The following is an 18195-nucleotide window of genomic DNA, read 5'->3' on the forward strand; positions in this document are numbered from 1 at the left end:
GATCGTGAGAAAAGGTCACACCCAGATATTTGTATTTGCTAACCCCTTCAATCGGGTTTCCTTCTAGCTCATATACAAACACACTGGGTTTAGTTTTGTGAGTAACTGTCATGCAAACGGTTTTTCCAAAATTTAACGACCTTTGCCATGTATTGCACCATTCACCAATGCGCGCAGTACATGTATTTCGGTTAAGTTGGTCCATGGGCGTCTTAATTTCTGTATACAATATGCAGTCATCGGCGAATAATCTAGCCTGGACGGTAAGGTCCAGGCTAGATTATTCGCCGATGGCTATGTCATTTATAAATATGAGGAAGAATAGCGGTCCGAGGACCGTGCCCTGGGGGACTCCCGACTTGACATCACTCATATCAGAGTGCTTATCTTTGATTTCTACGAATTGCCTCCGTTTATATAAAAACATCTCTAGCCATCTGATTAATACGGGATTTTTTAAAATAGATTTTAACTTGATCAATAACTTCCTATAGTTAACCTAATCGAACGCCTTCTTAAAGTCTAAAAATATGACGTCAACTTGACCCCTGCGGTTAAACATTTCGAAAAAATCATGCACAACTTCAACAAGCTGAGTGACAGTAGACAAACCCTTGCGAAATCCATGCTGAAAGCTATTCAACAAGTTATAATTTCTCAAAAAAGAATGTATATGGTTCGAAATTATGTGTTCAAGAAGTTTTCCACATGTTGATGTTAACGAAATTGGCCTGTAGTTGTTAACGGATGAAGCTTTACCCGACTTCAAAACAGGCACAATTTTAGCAATCTTCCAGTCAATAGGCCGTAATCCTGTTGAAAAAGATTTCTTAAAAATAATAATTACATAGTTAGACAGAGATTCAGCGTAACGTCTCAGGAATCTATTCGGGATCTTGTAACCGGTTACTTTCTTACAATCTAGGTTAAGCAACAAGTGGACAATACCATCAAGAGATAAACTTACATCGGGGATAGGAGGCACATCCTCTACGTTGTCGAACACAGGCGTAGTCCCATCGTCCGTAGAAAACACGGTTGAAAATAAGTGATTAAAACAATTTGCTATTCCGTATTCATCCTGGATCGTACGTCCTTCAGCTTCAATTTTCCCTACACCCTCTTTTGCTGGTTTTAGGTGCCGCCAAAATTTGCGAGGAGATGAAATTATAAAAGCTGGCATGGTGATATTGTAGTATGTATTTTTCGCCGCTTTAATGAGCGATTTAAGATTTTGACTTAGCGTTCCTAGTTTACTGCGTCCGTCCGGGTCGGGCACTTGACGAATTCATGCTCGACAGCGCGACATTTTTCTTTTCGCGTGAATAATATCTCTATTAATCCGGGGATTGTGCATTGCCTTCTTTTTAGTCCTAGTCGGTACATACCTTGTTATACACTTGGTAATGACTTCTTTTATATAAATCCACAAGTCGTTAACCGACACCGTAGGATTGTCAGCAATTCTCTCAAATGTTCCGTATGACCCAGTCTAGCTCGTCCAGAATAGCTACGTCATCAGCCGGGTTGAAATCTTTGTACGTACTGTAAGCAAATTTAGTAGGAGAAACCGATTGGATGGGAAGAGATAAAACAACCATGCAGTGATCAGAGATACCGGGCATTACCCTCCAGTCATGGCTAGTTGAGGGAAAATTGTCAGTGACAAAAAACAAATCAAGGATCGAGCTTGACGAAGCCTGAATTCTCGTGGGAGTTTTAACAACATGAGTGAGGTTGTGCGAAAAAATCATATCCAGTAATGCAGAGGACACTAGGGTCTCATGAGATGTTGAAACTAGACCATTCCAGTCAATGCTATCAAGATTATAATCACCAGCAATGATAACTTTCCGGGAGTGTGCACGTAGTTGATCCAAAAGGTCGCTCAAATTATTTATAAATTCTACTCCTCTTCCAGGCGGTCGATATACAGCTCCCAATATGCAGTCAACTTGGCCAATCTTAATCTTACACCACTTATTTTCTATATCAGAGGCACCATCTAGCTCTTCACAATCCAAACAGTCTTCAACAACAATAGCGACACCGCCTCCTCTGCTTTCACGGTCCTTTCTAAAAAGTTTGTAGCCTGGGGGGATGATTTCGCTGTTTAGTATCGATGGATTCAGCCAAGTTCCAGTGATGATGACAGCGTGTGGGTCATGTTCAACCAAGATATGCTCGAGATCAGCGACTTGATTCATTATGCTTCTGGCGTTCACATTTATAATAATCAAATTATTATCGCCGTTTGAGATGACTGGTCAATTTTCGGAGTGATCAGGGGGCTTATATTCTGCGCGTGTTGGAAGCTGCACTCTGTCATCCTTATCTACGTCCCAGGCGTAAAATATGTCCCCTACCCTTAATTTGTCGAAAATTAATGTAGTTTTCTCTCCACCATCTCTTATTTTTAGCACTGTCCCACAGCTTTTTTCGTACTGTACTCACGTGTAAGGAAAGGTCCTCGTTAATAAAAATATTAGACCCCTTTAGCTTACGCGCATTCCTAAGCACTTCCTTTTTTTCTGTGAAGTTTCCAAGCTTCATGATGATAGGGCGATTTTTGTCGGAAGTGCGTTTTCCAAGTCTATGGATTCTTTCGATACTTTTAACCTCGACTTCTAGTCTTTCCATGAATACTCCGTTGACTACACTATTTGTTAGCTGCGCTTCCGTCTCGTTGTCAGGCTCCTTGATTCCATAGATGGTGACGTTGTTACGCCTTCTTCTGTTTTTCAAGTCAACTTTTCTTCTAGGTTTTGAACGCACAATTCAAGACTCACTATTTTTTCTTGCGCACAATCAAACGTTTGGGCCATTTCATTAAAACGAGAAGCCGATGCCTCAATCGCCCCCAGTCGCCTGTCTAACGAGCCAAGATGACTACTTAGTTCAGTTATGTCCCCTGCTATCCTGTTTTGCCCTTCCAAAATTTGCTGCAGTGTAACGGGTCCCGGATTCAGCTCAACATCACCACATAATTGAAGCAGCATTAGAAAAGCATCCCAACATTCAGACATTGTGACAAGAATAAAGCCAGGGCTCGGCAGCACAACAAGCGTTACCGAATTGTCCCGCAAGGACTTAATCACACAATATGTGTTACTAACCTGCGTGAACAACCAGAAAGGATTAACCATCCCGCCTGGAACGGTGCTACCGAGCCCTCTGAAGCCACTGTTGCATTGGTGCCGGTCTTGTAGGTGAGTAGATGTCGCCCCCGTCGCCAGCGTGTGGAAAGGGTGATCCAGGGCCAGGTGTCGCTCTGGGGCCGTGCGCTGGTTTACGCGGTCTTCAATCCTCAGATAAGCAGATGAGCCAGGAATCGGCGAAGAATTCACTTCTCGAAAGCCGTGATATCCGATCTTCCTCGGCTTGCAAAGACATGGTGTTTTGTTCCATGCGGCGTTGTAGATGATGACTGCCACAACAAAATCTGCGTGAACAACCAGAAAGGATTAACCACTCTGCTTCGAACGGTGCTACCGAGCCCTCTGAAGCCACTGTTGCATTGGTGCCAGTCTTGTAGGTGAGTAGATGTCGCCCTCGTCGCCAGCGTGAGGAAAGGGTGATCCAGGGCCAGGTGTCGCTCTGGGGCCGTGCGCTGGTTTACGCGGTCTTCAATCCTCAGATAAGCCGATGAGCCAGGAATCGGCGAAGAATTCACTTCTCGAAAGCCGTGATATCCGATCTTCCTCGGGCTTGCAAAGTCATGGTGTTTTGTTCCATGCGGCGTTGTAGATGATGACTGCCACAACAAAATCTGCGTGAACAACCAGAAAGGATTAACCATTCTGCTTGGAACGGTGCTACCGAGCCCTCTGAAGCCACTGTTGCATTGATGCCGGTCTTGTAGGTGAGTAGATGTCGCCCCCGTCGCCAGCGTGTGGAATGGGTGATCCAGGGCCAAGTGTCGCTCTGGGGCCGTGCGCTGGTTTACGCGGCCTTCAATCCTCAGATAAGCCGATGAGCCAGGTATCGCCGAAGAATTCACTTCTCGAAAGCCGTGATATCCGATCTTTATCGGGATTGCAAAGTCATGGTGTCTTGTTCCATGCGGCGTTGTAGATAATGACTGCCACAACAAAATCTGCGTGAACAACCAGAAAGGATTAACCATCCTGCATGGAACGGTGCTACCGAGCCCTCTGAAGCAGCTGTTGCATTGGTGCCGGTCTTGTAGGTGAGTAGATGTCGCCCCCGTCGCCAGCGTGTGGAAAGGGTGATCCAGGGCCAGGTGTCGCTCTGGGGCCGTGCGCTGGTTTACGCGGTCTTGAATCCTCAGATAAGCCGATGAGCCAGGAATCGGCGAAGAATTCACTTCTCGAAAGCCGTGATATCCGATCTTCCTCGAGCTTGCAAAGTCATGGTGTCTTGTTCCATGCGGCGTTGTAGATGATGACTGCCACAACAAAATCTGCGTGAACAACCACAAAGGATTAACCATTCTGCTTGGAACGGTGCTACCGAGCCCTCTGAAGCCACTGTTGCAGTGGTGCCAGTCTTGTAGGTGAGTAGATGTCGCCCCCGTCGCCAGCGTGTGGAAAGGGTGATCCAGGGCCAGGTGTCGCTCTGGGGCCGTGCGCTGGTTTACGCGGTCTTGAATCCTCAGATAAGCCGATGAGCCAGGAGTCGGCGAAGAATTCACTTCTCGAAAGCCGTGATATCCGATCTTCCTCGAGCTTGCAAAGTCATGGTGTCTTGTTCCATGCGGCGTTGTAGATGATGACTGCCACAACAAAATCTGCGTGAACAACCACAAAGGATTAACCATTCTGCTTGGAACGGTGCTACCGAGCCCTCTGAAGCCACTGTTGCATTGGTGCCAGTCTTGTAGGTGAGTAGATGTCGCCCTCGTCGCCAGCGTGTGGAAAGGGTGATCCAGGGCCAGGTGTCGCTCTGGGGCCGTGCGCTGGTTTACGTGGCCTTCAATCCTCAGATAAGCCGATGAGCGAGGTATCGCCGAAGAATTCACTTCTCGAAAGCCGTGATATCCGATCTTTATCGGGATTGCAAAGTCATGGTGTCTTGTTCCATGCGGCGTTGTAGATGATGACTGCCACAACAAAATCTGCGTGAACAACCACAAAGGATTAACCATTCTGCTTGGAACGGTGCTACCGAGCCCTCTGAAGCCACTGTTGCATTGGTGCCAGTCTTGTAGGTGAGTAGATGTCGCCCCCGTCGCCAGCGTGTGGAAAGGGTGATCCAGGGCCAGGTGTCGCTCTGGGGCCGTGCGCTGGTTTACGCGGTCTTGAATCCTCAGATAAGCCGATGAGCCAGGAGTCGGCGAAGAATTCACTTCTCGAAAGCCGTGATATCCGATCTTCCTCGAGCTTGCAAAGTCATGGTGTCTTGTTCCATGCGGCGTTGTAGATGATGACTGCCACAACAAAATCTGCGTGAACAACCACAAAGGATTAACCATTCTGCTTGGAACGGTGCTACCGAGCCCTCTGAAGCCACTGTTGCATTGGTGCCAGTCTTGTAGGTGAGTAGATGTCGCCCCCGTCGCCAGCGTGTGGAAAGGGTGATCCAGGGCCAGGTGTCGCTCTGGGGCCGTGCGCTGGTTTACGCGGTCTTGAATCCTCAGATAAGCCGATGAGCCAGGAGTCGGCGAAGAATTCACTTCTCGAAAGCCGTGATATCCGATCTTCCTCGAGCTTGCAAAGTCATGGTGTCTTGTTCCATGCGGCGTTGTAGATGATGACTGCCACAACAAAATCTGCGTGAACAACCACAAAGGATTAACCATTCTGCTTGGAACGGTGCTACCGAGCCCTCTGAAGCCACTGTTGCATTGGTGCCAGTCTTGTAGGTGAGTAGATGTCGCCCCCGTCGCCAGCGTGTGGAAAGGGTGATCCAGGGCCAGGTGTCGCTCTGGGGCCGTGCGCTGGTTTACGTGGCCTTCAATCCTCAGATAAGCCGATGAGCGAGGTATCGCCGAAGAATTCACTTCTCGAAAGCCGTGATATCCGATGTTTATCGGGATTGCAAAGTCATGGTGTCTTGTTCCATGCGGCGTTGTAGATGATGACTGCCACAACAAAATCTGCGTGAACAACCAGAAAGGATTAACCATTCTGCTTGGAACGGTGCTACCGAGCCCTCTGAAGCAGCTGTTGCATTGGTGCCGGTCTTGTAGGTGAGTAGATGTCGCCCCCGTCTCCAGCGTGTGGAAAGGGTGATCCAGGGCCAGGTGTCGCTCTGGGGCCGTGCGCTGGTTTACGCGGTCTTGAATCCTCAGATAAGCCGATGAGCCAGGAATCGGCGAAGAATTCACTTCTCGAAAGCCGTGATATCCGATCTTCCTCGAGCTTGCAAAGTCATGGTGTTTTGTTCCATGCGGCGTTGTAGATGATGACTGCCACAACAAAATCTGCGTGAACAACCACAAAGGATTAACCATCCTGCATGGAACGGTGCTACCGAGCCCTCTGAAGCCACTGTTGCATTGGTGCCGGTCTTGTAGGTGAGTAGATGTCGCCCCCGTCGCCAGCGTGTGGAAAGGGTGATCCAGGGCCAAGTGTCGCTCTGGTGCCGTGCGCTGGTTTACGCGGCCTTCAATCCTCAGATAAGCCGATGAGCGAGGTATCACCGAAGAATTCACTTCTCGAAAGCCGTGATATCCGATCTTTATCGGGATTGCAAAGTCATGGTGTCTTGTTCCATGCGGCGTTGTAGATGATGACTGCCACAACAAAATCTGCGTGAACAACCAGAAAGGATTAACCATTCTGCTTGGAACGGTGCTACCGAGCCCTCTGAAGCAGCTGTTGCATTGGTGCCGGTCTTGTAGGTGAGTAGATGTCGCCCCCGTCTCCAGCGTGTGGAAAGGGTGATCCAGGGCCAGGTGTCGCTCTGGGGCCGTGCGCTGGTTTACGCGGTCTTGAATCCTCAGATAAGCCGATGAGCCAGGAATCGGCGAAGAATTCACTTCTCGAAAGCCGTGATATCCGATCTTCCTCGAGCTTGCAAAGTCATGGTGTTTTGTTCCATGCGGCGTTGTAGATGATGACTGCCACAACAAAATCTGCGTGAACAACCACAAAGGATTAACCATCCTGCATGGAACGGTGCTACCGAGCCCTCTGAAGCCACTGTTGCATTGGTGCCGGTCTTGTAGGTGAGTAGATGTCGCCCCCGTCGCCAGCGTGTGGAAAGGGTGATCCAGGGCCAAGTGTCGCTCTGGGGCCGTGCGCTGGTTTACGTGGCCTTCAATCCTCAGATAAGCCGATGAGCGAGGTATCGCCGAAGAATTCACTTCTCGAAAGCCGTGATATCCGATCTTTATCGGGATTGCAAAGTCATGGTGTCTTGTTCCATGCGGCGTTGTAGATGATGACTGCCACAACAAAATCTGCGTGAACAACCACAAAGGATTAACCATTCTGCTTGGAACGGTGCTACCGAGCCCTCTGAAGCCACTGTTGCATTGGTGCCAGTCTTGTAGGTGAGTAGATGTCGCCCCCGTCGCCAGCGTGTGGAAAGGGTGATCCAGGGCCAGGTGTCGCTCTGGGGCCGTGCGCTGGTTTACGCGGTCTTGAATCCTCAGATAAGCCGATGAGCCAGGAGTCGGCGAAGAATTCACTTCTCGAAAGCCGTGATATCCGATCTTTATCGGGATTGCAAAGTCATGGTGTCTTGTTCCATGCGGCGTTGTAGATGATGACTGCCACAACAAAATCTGCGTGAACAACCACAAAGGATTAACCATTCTGCTTGGAACGGTGCTACCGAGCCCTCTGAAGCCACTGTTGCATTGGTGCCAGTCTTGTAGGTGAGTAGATGTCGCCCCCGTCGCCAGCGTGTGGAAAGGGTGATCCAGGGCCAGGTGTCGCTCTGGGGCCGTGCGCTGGTTTACGCGGCCTTCAATCCTCAGATAAGCCGATGAGCCAGGTATCGCCGAAGAATTCACTTCTCGAAAGCCGTGATATCCGATCTTCCTCGGGATTGCAAAGTCATGGTGTTTTGTTCCATGCGGCGTTGTAGATGATGACTGCCACAACAAAATCTGCGTGAACAACCACAAAGGATTAACCATCCTGCATGGAACGGTGCTACCGAGCCCTCTGAAGCCACTGTTGCATTGGTGCCGGTCTTGTAGGTGAGTAGATGTCGCCCCCGTCGCCAGCGTGTGGAAAGGGTGATCCAGGGCCAAGTGTCGCTCTGGTGCCGTGCGCTGGTTTACGCGGCCTTCAATCCTCAGATAAGCCGATGAGCCAGGTATCGCCGAAGAATTCACTTCTCGAAAGCCGTGATATCCGATCTTCCTCGGGATTGCAAAGTCATGGTGTCTTGTTCCATGCGGCGTTGTAGATGATGACTGCCACAACAAAATCTGCGTGAACAACCAGAAAGGATTAACCATTCTGCTTGGAACGGTGCTACCGAGCCCTCTGAAGCAGCTGTTGCATTGGTGCCGGTCTTGTAGGTGAGTAGATGTCGCCCCCGTCGCCAGCGTGTGGAAAGGGTGATCCAGGGCCAGGTGTCGCTCTGGGGCCGTGCGCTGGTTTACGCGGTCTTGAATCCTCAGATAAGCCGATGAGCCAGGAATCGGCGAAGAATTCACTTCTCGAAAGCCGTGATATCCGATCTTCCTCGAGCTTGCAAAGTCATGGTGTTTTGTTCCATGCGGCGTTGTAGATGATGACTGCCACAACAAAATCTGCGTGAACAACCACAAAGGATTAACCATCCTGCATGGAACGGTGCTACCGAGCCCTCTGAAGCCACTGTTGCATTGGTCCCGGTCTTGTAGGTGAGTAGATGTCGCCCCCGTCGCCAGCGTGTGGAAAGGGTGATCCAGGGCCAAGTGTCGCTCTGGTGCCGTGCGCTGGTTTACGCGGCCTTCAATCCTCAGATAAGCCGATGAGCCAGGTATCGCCGAAGAATTCACTTCTCGAAAGCCGTGATATCCGATCTTCCTCGGGATTGCAAAGTCATGGTGTCTTGTTCCATGCGGCGTTGTAGATGATGACTGCCACAACAAAATCTGCGTGAACAACCAGAAAGGATTAACCATCCTGCATGGAACGGTGCTACCGAGCCCTCTGAAGCCGCTGTTGCATTGGTGCCGGTCTTGTAGGTGAGTCACTTAATATCATCACTTAATATCACGTCCTGCGGCGCACCTTAGACGCATCGTTTAACTACAATCCATATTCCCTAAATGGGAGTTCACTATAAACGAACTTTGGATACGAATATGAGTGAATGGATAACAAAGAGAACCCACATATTAGCCACGGCAGTCGTCGCACCTTTTTCTATTAGGTTGCTTTCAGAAAGTCACATAACGTTGGGAGACGCTTAGTTGAAAATTTGAGAGCTATTCCAGCTCGTAGTTCGTTTCCTGTACTGTTCTCTGCTTATGAATGTTCGCTTACCGACAGTGTTCGAGAGAGCAATAAATGACGGACAGACGAGAAAAAGAAAAAAAATTAAAGAAAACTCCGACGTTTTGCCCTAGCGGGGTAAAGTGTACAAAAAGCAAAAAATGTCTTTTTGTTTTGTGTCCACTTCTCATTTTTTTTGTGTTATTTTCTTGACACTCAAGTTTGCATTGTTGTCGTAGGTCGTTTCCCGGTCTGCGTTGCGACTCAGGGTGGCATATTTGCTTCTGTAAAACCACACCTTTTGTTTTAAGGTTTTTTTTTTGCGAAAACTCTATGGAAACGAAAGGCACCTTTGGTAGGGCGAGGGAAAAAACTTCATTGTACGAACTTTGTTGTGAAATATGAGTCACAATCGGCACAAAAGCGATGTTTTCACGAGCTTAATTTTAGTCATCGTAGCTTATCGGAGCTAGCAAGAGGATTTGGTTGCTCGAAAAAAATGTTTACGTTTGCTCGTGCCACGCCTATGCCACTTCTTACCTAAAAACACGGAAAATGGTGGAATGTCACAAATGTATTTGAAATAATGAATACAAGATACTCGGAATTGTAACTAAAATAGAGTATCAAATACTCTCGATGAAAGGGATTTGGAAGATACCAAGATACTTGAAAAAGTATTTGAAACACAGTATCTTGAGTAGAGTATTTGAGATAGGCACAAGTCTGGTATAAAGTTGTCCTAGCAGTACGCTACTATTGCCTTGAAACAGTTCCACAACTTGTTGGTGTCTGTGTTTCGCGAATCCATCCAGTGACGTCTCGAGATAATCTATTACTGGCTCACTATGCAAATAGTCCTTAATAACAACCTTGTTAACATCATGTTTATTTTTACGATAAGTTACGGAACAAGACAGAAAGACCAATTTATGATCCGAGATGCCTTCATGAGTGTACGCATTGTATTTAAGATCAGTGGCGTTAAGGAATATTAAGTAGAGTATTGGATGTTCCCTTCTCGTCCATTTTACTAGCTTCTGTCAAAATTTGTTCCATGCCGGCTCATAAAAAGTTCGACGTGTTGGCCATCACTATTACTTAACGTCTCTTCGCACAAGTTTATATTTGGCAAGTCACCTGGAATAATTAATTTGGCACGGTTGTTCGCGCGTTTAATATGAAATCATTCATTGCTTCTAGAACATGGATAGCAGCGTGTAATTTACAGTAAACGGCGTCCATCTAAAACCGAGTCGAACCGAAACTTAACTTGCACCAAACAGACTCTGGATCTGGAAGTTCATCAAAGACAGTATACTTAATTCCTTTCTTAATTGGTATTGCAACGCTCCCTCCCCTCTATTCCCGGTGCTTACGTATAACTGAATATTAAGGTGGTACTATCTTGGAACTATTTATATCGGGATGAAGCCATGTTTCGGTTATTATCAACACATATAGGTCAATACATGTGGGTCATGTTCTAGTTTTTCGATTTTACTTACAATACTTCGGGCGTTAAAATTTATAAGCTTCAGTTTTCGGTTATGTTGTTGCCAAGCTAGGCTCTTCGAGTTTGTTTCTTTTGCGCACATCTTTGCCTTTATTTTATTCTGTATTGCAGTACCAAGCTAAGAAACGCGCCAAATAAATAATTATTGAAATATACCTTTTGCCGCCGGATTTCAATTATAAGTCAAGATTCCGGTCAGTCGCAAGGTTGCCTTTTAGCATGTCAGCCGCTCCCACCTAAAAAGTTTGAATTAGCTATATACGACTTATAGTACAACCACGTAGACGAGGAAATACTATATTTTTAATACCAGATCAAGTGAGCAGTGTATAGCTCTCGAAATTTCCCACGTTCTCAAAGATCTGCACGAGCAGTTGAACCGATGGATTTTTCCAATCAATTCCATCGGTTTCAGAGAAACGTCGACTTGCCCGCCCCTCTACGGGAGCCGTGTTGCCCGTTCCCCGGCGCTCTCGGAGCGAGCAACCCGGTGGCCGCCGCAGGCTGGCGCTGGCAGCGCCTCTTGAGTAAGGCCCCTCTATACTGGAAAGGTAGCGCCATCTTTCCTCCTCACCCTTTACGTTTCTCTCTTTCTCTCCTTTTGGCGCCGCGCGCGCCGCCTAGGGGGTACCAAGAAGGAGAACTAGCAGACGACGGCCGTGTCCCCTCTGCGCATTCAGAGCGCACAATCTTTCGCGTTGCGTATTTGAAAGTGCAGGTTTCTGATGCATTCTTACATTGCATAGTGCCAAGCAAGTGTTAAACACCAAGAAAGAATGAGTTAAACGTGACGGCAACGTTTTCAACCTTCGGATAAAGCTCACAGAACTGAGTACATAGAAAATAGAACACAGCTTTTTTTCCACGAGTAACAATGCAACGATATGGTTCTCACGATTGTTGTAAGCACCGTCATTGTCAGTGATTAAATACGTAAGATTGCCTTCATAATATTCGGCCCCACATAATCGCGAAAATTTCTAGATCTTGCAGTCTTCCACGAGCTTAACGACTACAAGCGCGAATTGCAATTGCTGCTGCCTCCGCGCTAAAAAGAGCTTGAAACGCTATAGCAATCACACCGTAGATAAACATGCATGAGCTACCGAGGACGCCGGACTATTGCGATCATTACTGTCGATCTAATTTCGACCGGGGCCTTACGAAATTCGGGTGACTGCATGTATAGCAGGGCTAGTTTGTCACTCGTCGCTCTTCATATTCGTTTCCTTTTTTTTTTTTTTTTGAGGGGGGTTGGGGGGAGGGGGGGGGTACGGTTCACTTTGATGCAGTGCTACTGTATTCCGATCTGTAAAGCCCTTCTGTACTTACGAATCGGCGGTGTCGGCTGACCATACTACTGCAATATCGTTGGAAACTAGTGTTCCTTTGATTGTACCGTAACTTCAAGCAATTTTTTTAAGTACATAATCTGCAGAAGCTACGTAAAAAAATAAAAAAAAAGATCTTGACAGATTATTCATATGATGTATTACATAGCATCACAGTTTACAAGTTTTGCCTCCTTTATATTTACTAAAAGTAAAAATATCCAACTTTGGTTTTGGTCATTACCAGAATGGGGAAAAAAAATTGCAGAGAAAAGGCAACTGACTCGAGATTAAAATATGTGGCATATATTTATTTTCAAATTACCACAGACTACCATAGCCAAGACAGCAGTGAATGGAAGCACTTATAAACATGCTCAGATATACTTTTTACAACAAAGACAATAGATGAAAAATTATTAGAAGGAGCCACTACACAAATCTAACAGGCAAAACATAAAATTATAAAGAAGGTCTCACTCTAGCCAGTTTTAACAACAAAGACAGTTCACAGAAGCATTATTACAAAAAAGCCTCATCTGAAATTTATGTATACAACACTAATATATACGGCAACTCATTACAAAAATGTGAACCCATTTGGCTCACCCAAAAACGCCGCTTCGCGGCGTCCGACTATTTGCTAAAGTGTCATTCGGTGAAACGTGGACGTTCGCTAAAACGTCATTCGATCAAGTGAGTGCCTCCCGTCCTTCCCCGGCCGTTCGACAACGCAATCCGTGGCGAAATGCGAAACGGACGTCCAGCTACAAAAAGAAACGAAAAGCTACACGACCAACGACAACAGCAAAACTGGCCCGAACGTCTAAGCAAGTCCGGATCTGTCCGACGCAACGCGAGTCCGGCGTAGCTTGCGGCGCAGCTGGCGACGGGACACACGAGACACGGGAGAATTTGCTGGCTGGATCCTTCATGGCTGCCAAAGGGGCTGAGCGCTAGGAGAAGGTCACGTGCCACACACCGGCCTACCGCTGAGCTCGGCGGCGTGATCAAAGGTTGTCGCTACTTTTCCAGTATAGAGGGACTTTACTCTTGAGCAGAGCTCTTGCGTAACGCGCGAAACACTTGCGTCAGCGATTGCGTGCTTCGCCCGAGAGCTCGGATATTCGTTCTTTTTTGTCCGACGGCTGACCACCGGTTATGCAATCCAAGATGCGGCATCGCAACGGCCAAATTGTATATTAAGCCAAGCGGGAAAGGCGTAATGGAATAATAAGGCAGCTCAAGCAGGGTCTCGCCGCAATTTCACGGCGCCTTTGAACACGCTAGGAGGACGCCGAGAAGACGGCCTCTCGCGGCTCGAGAACCTACGTGCTCGCGGAGGAGACTTAACCCGGCCCCGGGCTGAAACCGGAGTTGGAGCAGGCGTGGCCCGAGCCTAATGGGCCTCTTTCATGCACCCGGCCACAGTGGCGTTTCGCGATCTCGACGGGCATTTTCGCGTGTCCGGATTTCTCGAAAGGCAGCCCTGGTTCCAGCCCCGATGACGCTCATGCGGATGAGCGGCACGGCTGCTCGGAAAGTGCGGAGGGACCCCGAGGTCTCGTTGCCTATTCATTGCGTCCTCGTAAACTCACGCAAGCGGCGTGCGATGGAGCAGTTTGAACGACCTGGCAGTGTGCCGAACGCCGAACAACAGGAGTCTGTCTACTTCGTGAAAGGTGGGCTGATACACCAGACGCCCACTAAGGCGGACTAACTTCCGGCTGTATAAACAAACACACAGCATTATTATTACAACCCGTCTCTGATGAAGCTTAGTCTTCACTTTCTTTATGGAGGTCCAAGATTAAATCACAATAGTAACGAAATGTGTCGGCCCCTAATAGCATCGCGATACCAGGAATACACCAAAAAATGTATTTCGATTTAAAAATACAACACACACACGAACAATCGTATCGCGATAGTGAAATATGGATACATAGTGTATGTCTGAAACACTATCGCGATACATTTGTATCGCGATAGTGTTTCATGGGCCATTGATAACCCCCACGTCGGTGCTATTTTATTTACTCGACGGTTAAGGAGCTCGTGATATAACCCCCAAAAAAATTATTCGCGATAAATTTGTGTTTTAGAGAGCGAAAGAGTTTGCCAGAAATCCGCGTCCTGCTCATCCAATTTGAGTTCCTCCTTGCTCCCTTTTCTGACAAAGTACAGCATGCACCCCCCCCCCCCCCACACACACACAAACATTACAATGTATTTTTTTTGTTTGTTTTTTTACCGCTAAAATAAATTCGCCATAACAAACGCTCATTTTTCGCCCAAAGGTAGCGCTAGCAGTCCGAACCAGATGTCAAGGTTTCAGCACTAACCGTTACCTTATTCATAATTGCTGTGCGATTTTCTGGAAATTTCAATTGCAAAACAATGTCCATTTTCACTCGTTTCTGGTAATTGTCTTCAAAGACCTCCATGTACTTCAGAGCTCGGACAACCGTCATTTTTACATTCAAAAATTTCTTTTTTTTTTTTTTGCTTTTTAAGCAATCGACGGTTAGTGCTGAAACTCTGGCATCTGGTTCGAACCACTAGCATCTGCTTCGAACCGTTCAGATTCTATTTGAGGCGGAAAAATCCCGTGAATTTGTTGGGGACAGCCCTTAGCAGGCGAAGACATTTTTGAGAAATATAGAGATGTCGCGAGTTCCACGTGCGTAACAATTATTAATGTCATTCATCGAATACGCATGTTGTGCCGATTGCAAAGGCACTACACCATTGACTCACAGACATAAAAAACTCAAGAGCCAGTGTATGTAAGCGACGAGCCATCGCCCGTTTTCGGTTGTTGTTTTTTCTCTCTCTTACAATATGGCGGCGCCCGGCGTGGAATGACAACGATTGGTGAGTCGGTGACGGCTCGGACGAGTTGTTTTTTCGGTGCCGGTGTTTTTTTCGGATAGCATGTCCGACTTGGGGAGAGCAGTTTTGTTAGCAGGCCTTTTTGTGCGAGCCTCGGCCGTCCGCCGACTCCCCCAAACCAAATCAATTCAAGAGCTTTTTTTTTTTTTTTTTTGTTTTGTTTTGTCAAGAGCTGTGGGTTATACTTCGCTTCGCTCCCCAAAGTCGGCCACGTGTCATTCTCATCTCTACCTAGTTTGTTTTAAAGATTAGGACTCGCTAAATATAGGAGTAATAAATATGAAACTCGGTCTGTAATGTGCCGCAAAATCTTCACGCTGAGGGAATACACGTGCAGGTGCACCGCGAATTAAGCCTGCGATTGGCTGGTTGGCAGACGCGAGCGCCCGTGATCGATTAGAAGGAAGGTAAGAAAGTTAAATGACCCTTCCGGTTTGAAGTCGTCCCTACACAAGGAGTGTAGCACGTTGTCATCTGCGTCATTGATTCGGGCCGGAGCTTGAGACCTGTCCTCTTGAGCATATATTTCTCTCGAGAAAACTGCTGTTCCTAAGCTGCTTATCGTTTTTAGGACTATCCCTAGGGCAGGGGTTCTCAACCATTCATGATTCGTGGACCCCTTGTGGATCGGCGGAGATGAGGGAGGACCCCGTTCGTGGTGGTGGAAGGGAAGGGTATAAGCTAATTATGGTAATGATTTTATAAATGAATATAACTAAGGGCAAGTTTGAAGTAAACTTCCCTCATTTACATACACACGAGAAAAGTCACCCGAAAAATGGGAACGTTTCTTCTCAATCTTAAAAAAAAGGACAACTTTTCTTGTCGGGCTTGACTGATGAGACACGGCTTCGCGGACCCCCAGAAGCCTTTAATGACACCCATTTGACAACCGCTGCCCTAGGGATCAGTTCCAGTCATTTGGGACAAAGAATATCTAGACTTAATTTTTAAACCCGGGTGATTTTGAAAAGAGAGAAGATATGAGAGGCAAAAGAAGCTGCATAGTAATGAAGAAAAAGTGTGCAAGAGAAGACCACTTTCCGCTTGTGGGGAAAAATTACGATTAAACTTTTGTTCACAACAACCGAAATTGAGTCCGGAATAAATTGCGTGACTTAATTATATAGGGTGTCCCAAGTTACCCGGCTCGATCTAAAATGGACCGTAAAAATCGGCGCCTACCCGCAGCAATCTAAACTTTTCGTCGAAGGTGTATTTCACAGGTCAGTTTTTTCTTGTAAAATCAGAAAGCGTAGCTCCCTTTCTGTAAAAAATAGGGCCAAGAATCTTGTTAGGGTGAACGGCAGGCTGCGACGCAGACGTCGAAGTCTACTGGCGGGGCGCGTTTGGCGCTCATATTGATAGATGACGCTACCTCCTGATCGAGACTGCTCACAATCACTGTGGTTTATTAAAATGAACATAATCTGTTTTTAAAGTACCTTTGGTTTAAAAGTTAATGCGGAGAATAAAAGTAAAACTTAAAGTAAGAAAAAAAAAACGCGTTTGCAGAACGACGGTGCTTTTGCTGATAACAGATTTCGTCTGCGTGTCGTCTGCTTTCCTTCGCTGGTCGGCTACAGCTTCGGACGCTGCTCCCGACGCCATCTATCAATACGCGCGCCAAACGCGTCCCGCAACTCGACTTGGTCGTCTGCGTCGCCGTCCTCCGTTTACCAGGACAAGTTTCTTGGCCCTAATTTTTACAGAAAGGGAGCTGCGCTTTGTAATTTTACAAGAAAAAAAAAATGAAAGCCGTTTACAACTCCCTGTAACGCCGGATTACAGCGCAGCTCTTGAGGAGGAGGAGGAGGAGGGTACTGAGGGGAAGGTATATCCTTCCTCCCTCCTCCTCACCTCCTCATCCTGTCTGCTATACTTCGTCTCACCTTAGCATGGACTATTGTTAGCCGCGCGTGCCAAAAGCCCAAGCTAGTTGCTTTGGATGAAGCCTCGGCGGCTGCACGAGCGCTCGTGCAGCGAGTGCTCCAGTCAAGGCATTCGAAGCTAGCCGCTCGTGCTTGCACAGCCTTCGCAGTTAGTCCGTGCTAAGGTGAGATGAAGTATTCTCCTCCCTCCGAGCGGCGTCGCCGTCGCCTCACGAGGGTCACGTGACCTCGCGGGGGTCACGTGACCCCTATGAGGTCACGATGGATGGATGGTAATGGCTATACCCTTTGTAAAGGGCGGCAGCTTGCGCCACCGAGCCTAACATTTCGTCATGCCTTCTTTTTTTTTCAATTTGTATGAATTTTGTTATAACAGACCCCTCTCTCTTTTAAATTGATTTTATAGCTTATTTTTATTTGTATTTTTTTTTATCCTTCCCTCGATCTCTTCCACCAATCTTCCAATCTCCTCTTAGTTACCGCAATTCTTTCCCTATCCATTCGTCCATCCATGTCCGGAAAACCCATTGCCCCCTCCGAATCCGTAGTCGTCCTCCCCCCCAAGAGGGTGGGACGAAGCCCCGTGCACCTTAAAATTACATGTTCTATAGTTTTTCTTTCACGGTTGCATGCGTTTCACAGAGTGTCTACTTCCTGGAATTTAGCCCTATACGTTTTCGTTCGTAGCACCTCCGTTCTAGCTTCAAACAACAAAGAGCTCCCCACTGAATAATCATACAGCTGTTCCTTCTTTGTTTCTTGTTTTTGTGCCCTGTATATTGCTAAAGCGGATTTCCCCTGCCTTGTCTCTTCCCACGATTTCCTCTCTGTTTCCTTTACTCCCTTTTCTTCTGATATGCTCTGATCGGCTCCATCTCGTTGAATATATTTACATCTCAGCTTGCGGGTGCGGTTTGTCCACTTAGTGTTTAGACTTTTCATGTATAGATACTTCTACACTTCCGCTGCCCACCGTGTACCATCAATTTCAGCTAGTCTTTGTTCAAAGTTTACTGTACTGATCGCTTCTCCACTCTCGAAAGATGCCCAATCCATATCCCCCTGTACTCTCTCATTTGGTGTATTCCCATGTGCCCCCAATGCCAACCTACCCACTCTCCTTTGCTGTATCTCTAAACCTGCATGGATTTCTGACCTCATACACAATACCGCATTCCCAAATGACAGTCCTGGCACCATGACTCCCTTCTATACAC

General features: G+C 47.1%; 2 protein-coding genes across 2 annotated transcripts in view; one reads left to right on the plus strand and one right to left on the minus strand.

Annotated features, from left to right (window-relative positions):
* Positions 1–18195, minus strand: part of LOC8041177 (sarcoplasmic calcium-binding protein 1) — a 308124-nt gene that overhangs the window by 170479 nt on the left and 119450 nt on the right. The gene's annotated exons all lie outside the window — the stretch shown is intronic.
* Positions 13804–18195, plus strand: part of LOC120838860 — a 31599-nt gene continuing 27207 nt past the window's right edge. Inside the window, exon 1 of the mRNA XM_040208963.1 lies at positions 13804–13873. Within this exon, the coding sequence (XP_040064897.1) occupies positions 13804–13873 (70 nt within the window). The remainder of the gene's footprint in view (positions 13874–18195) is intronic.

This window comes from Ixodes scapularis, unplaced genomic scaffold, assembly GCF_016920785.2.
Source record: "Ixodes scapularis isolate PalLabHiFi unplaced genomic scaffold, ASM1692078v2 PGA_scaffold2__306_contigs__length_199485367, whole genome shotgun sequence".
Taxonomy (NCBI): Eukaryota; Metazoa; Arthropoda; class Arachnida; order Ixodida; family Ixodidae; genus Ixodes; species Ixodes scapularis.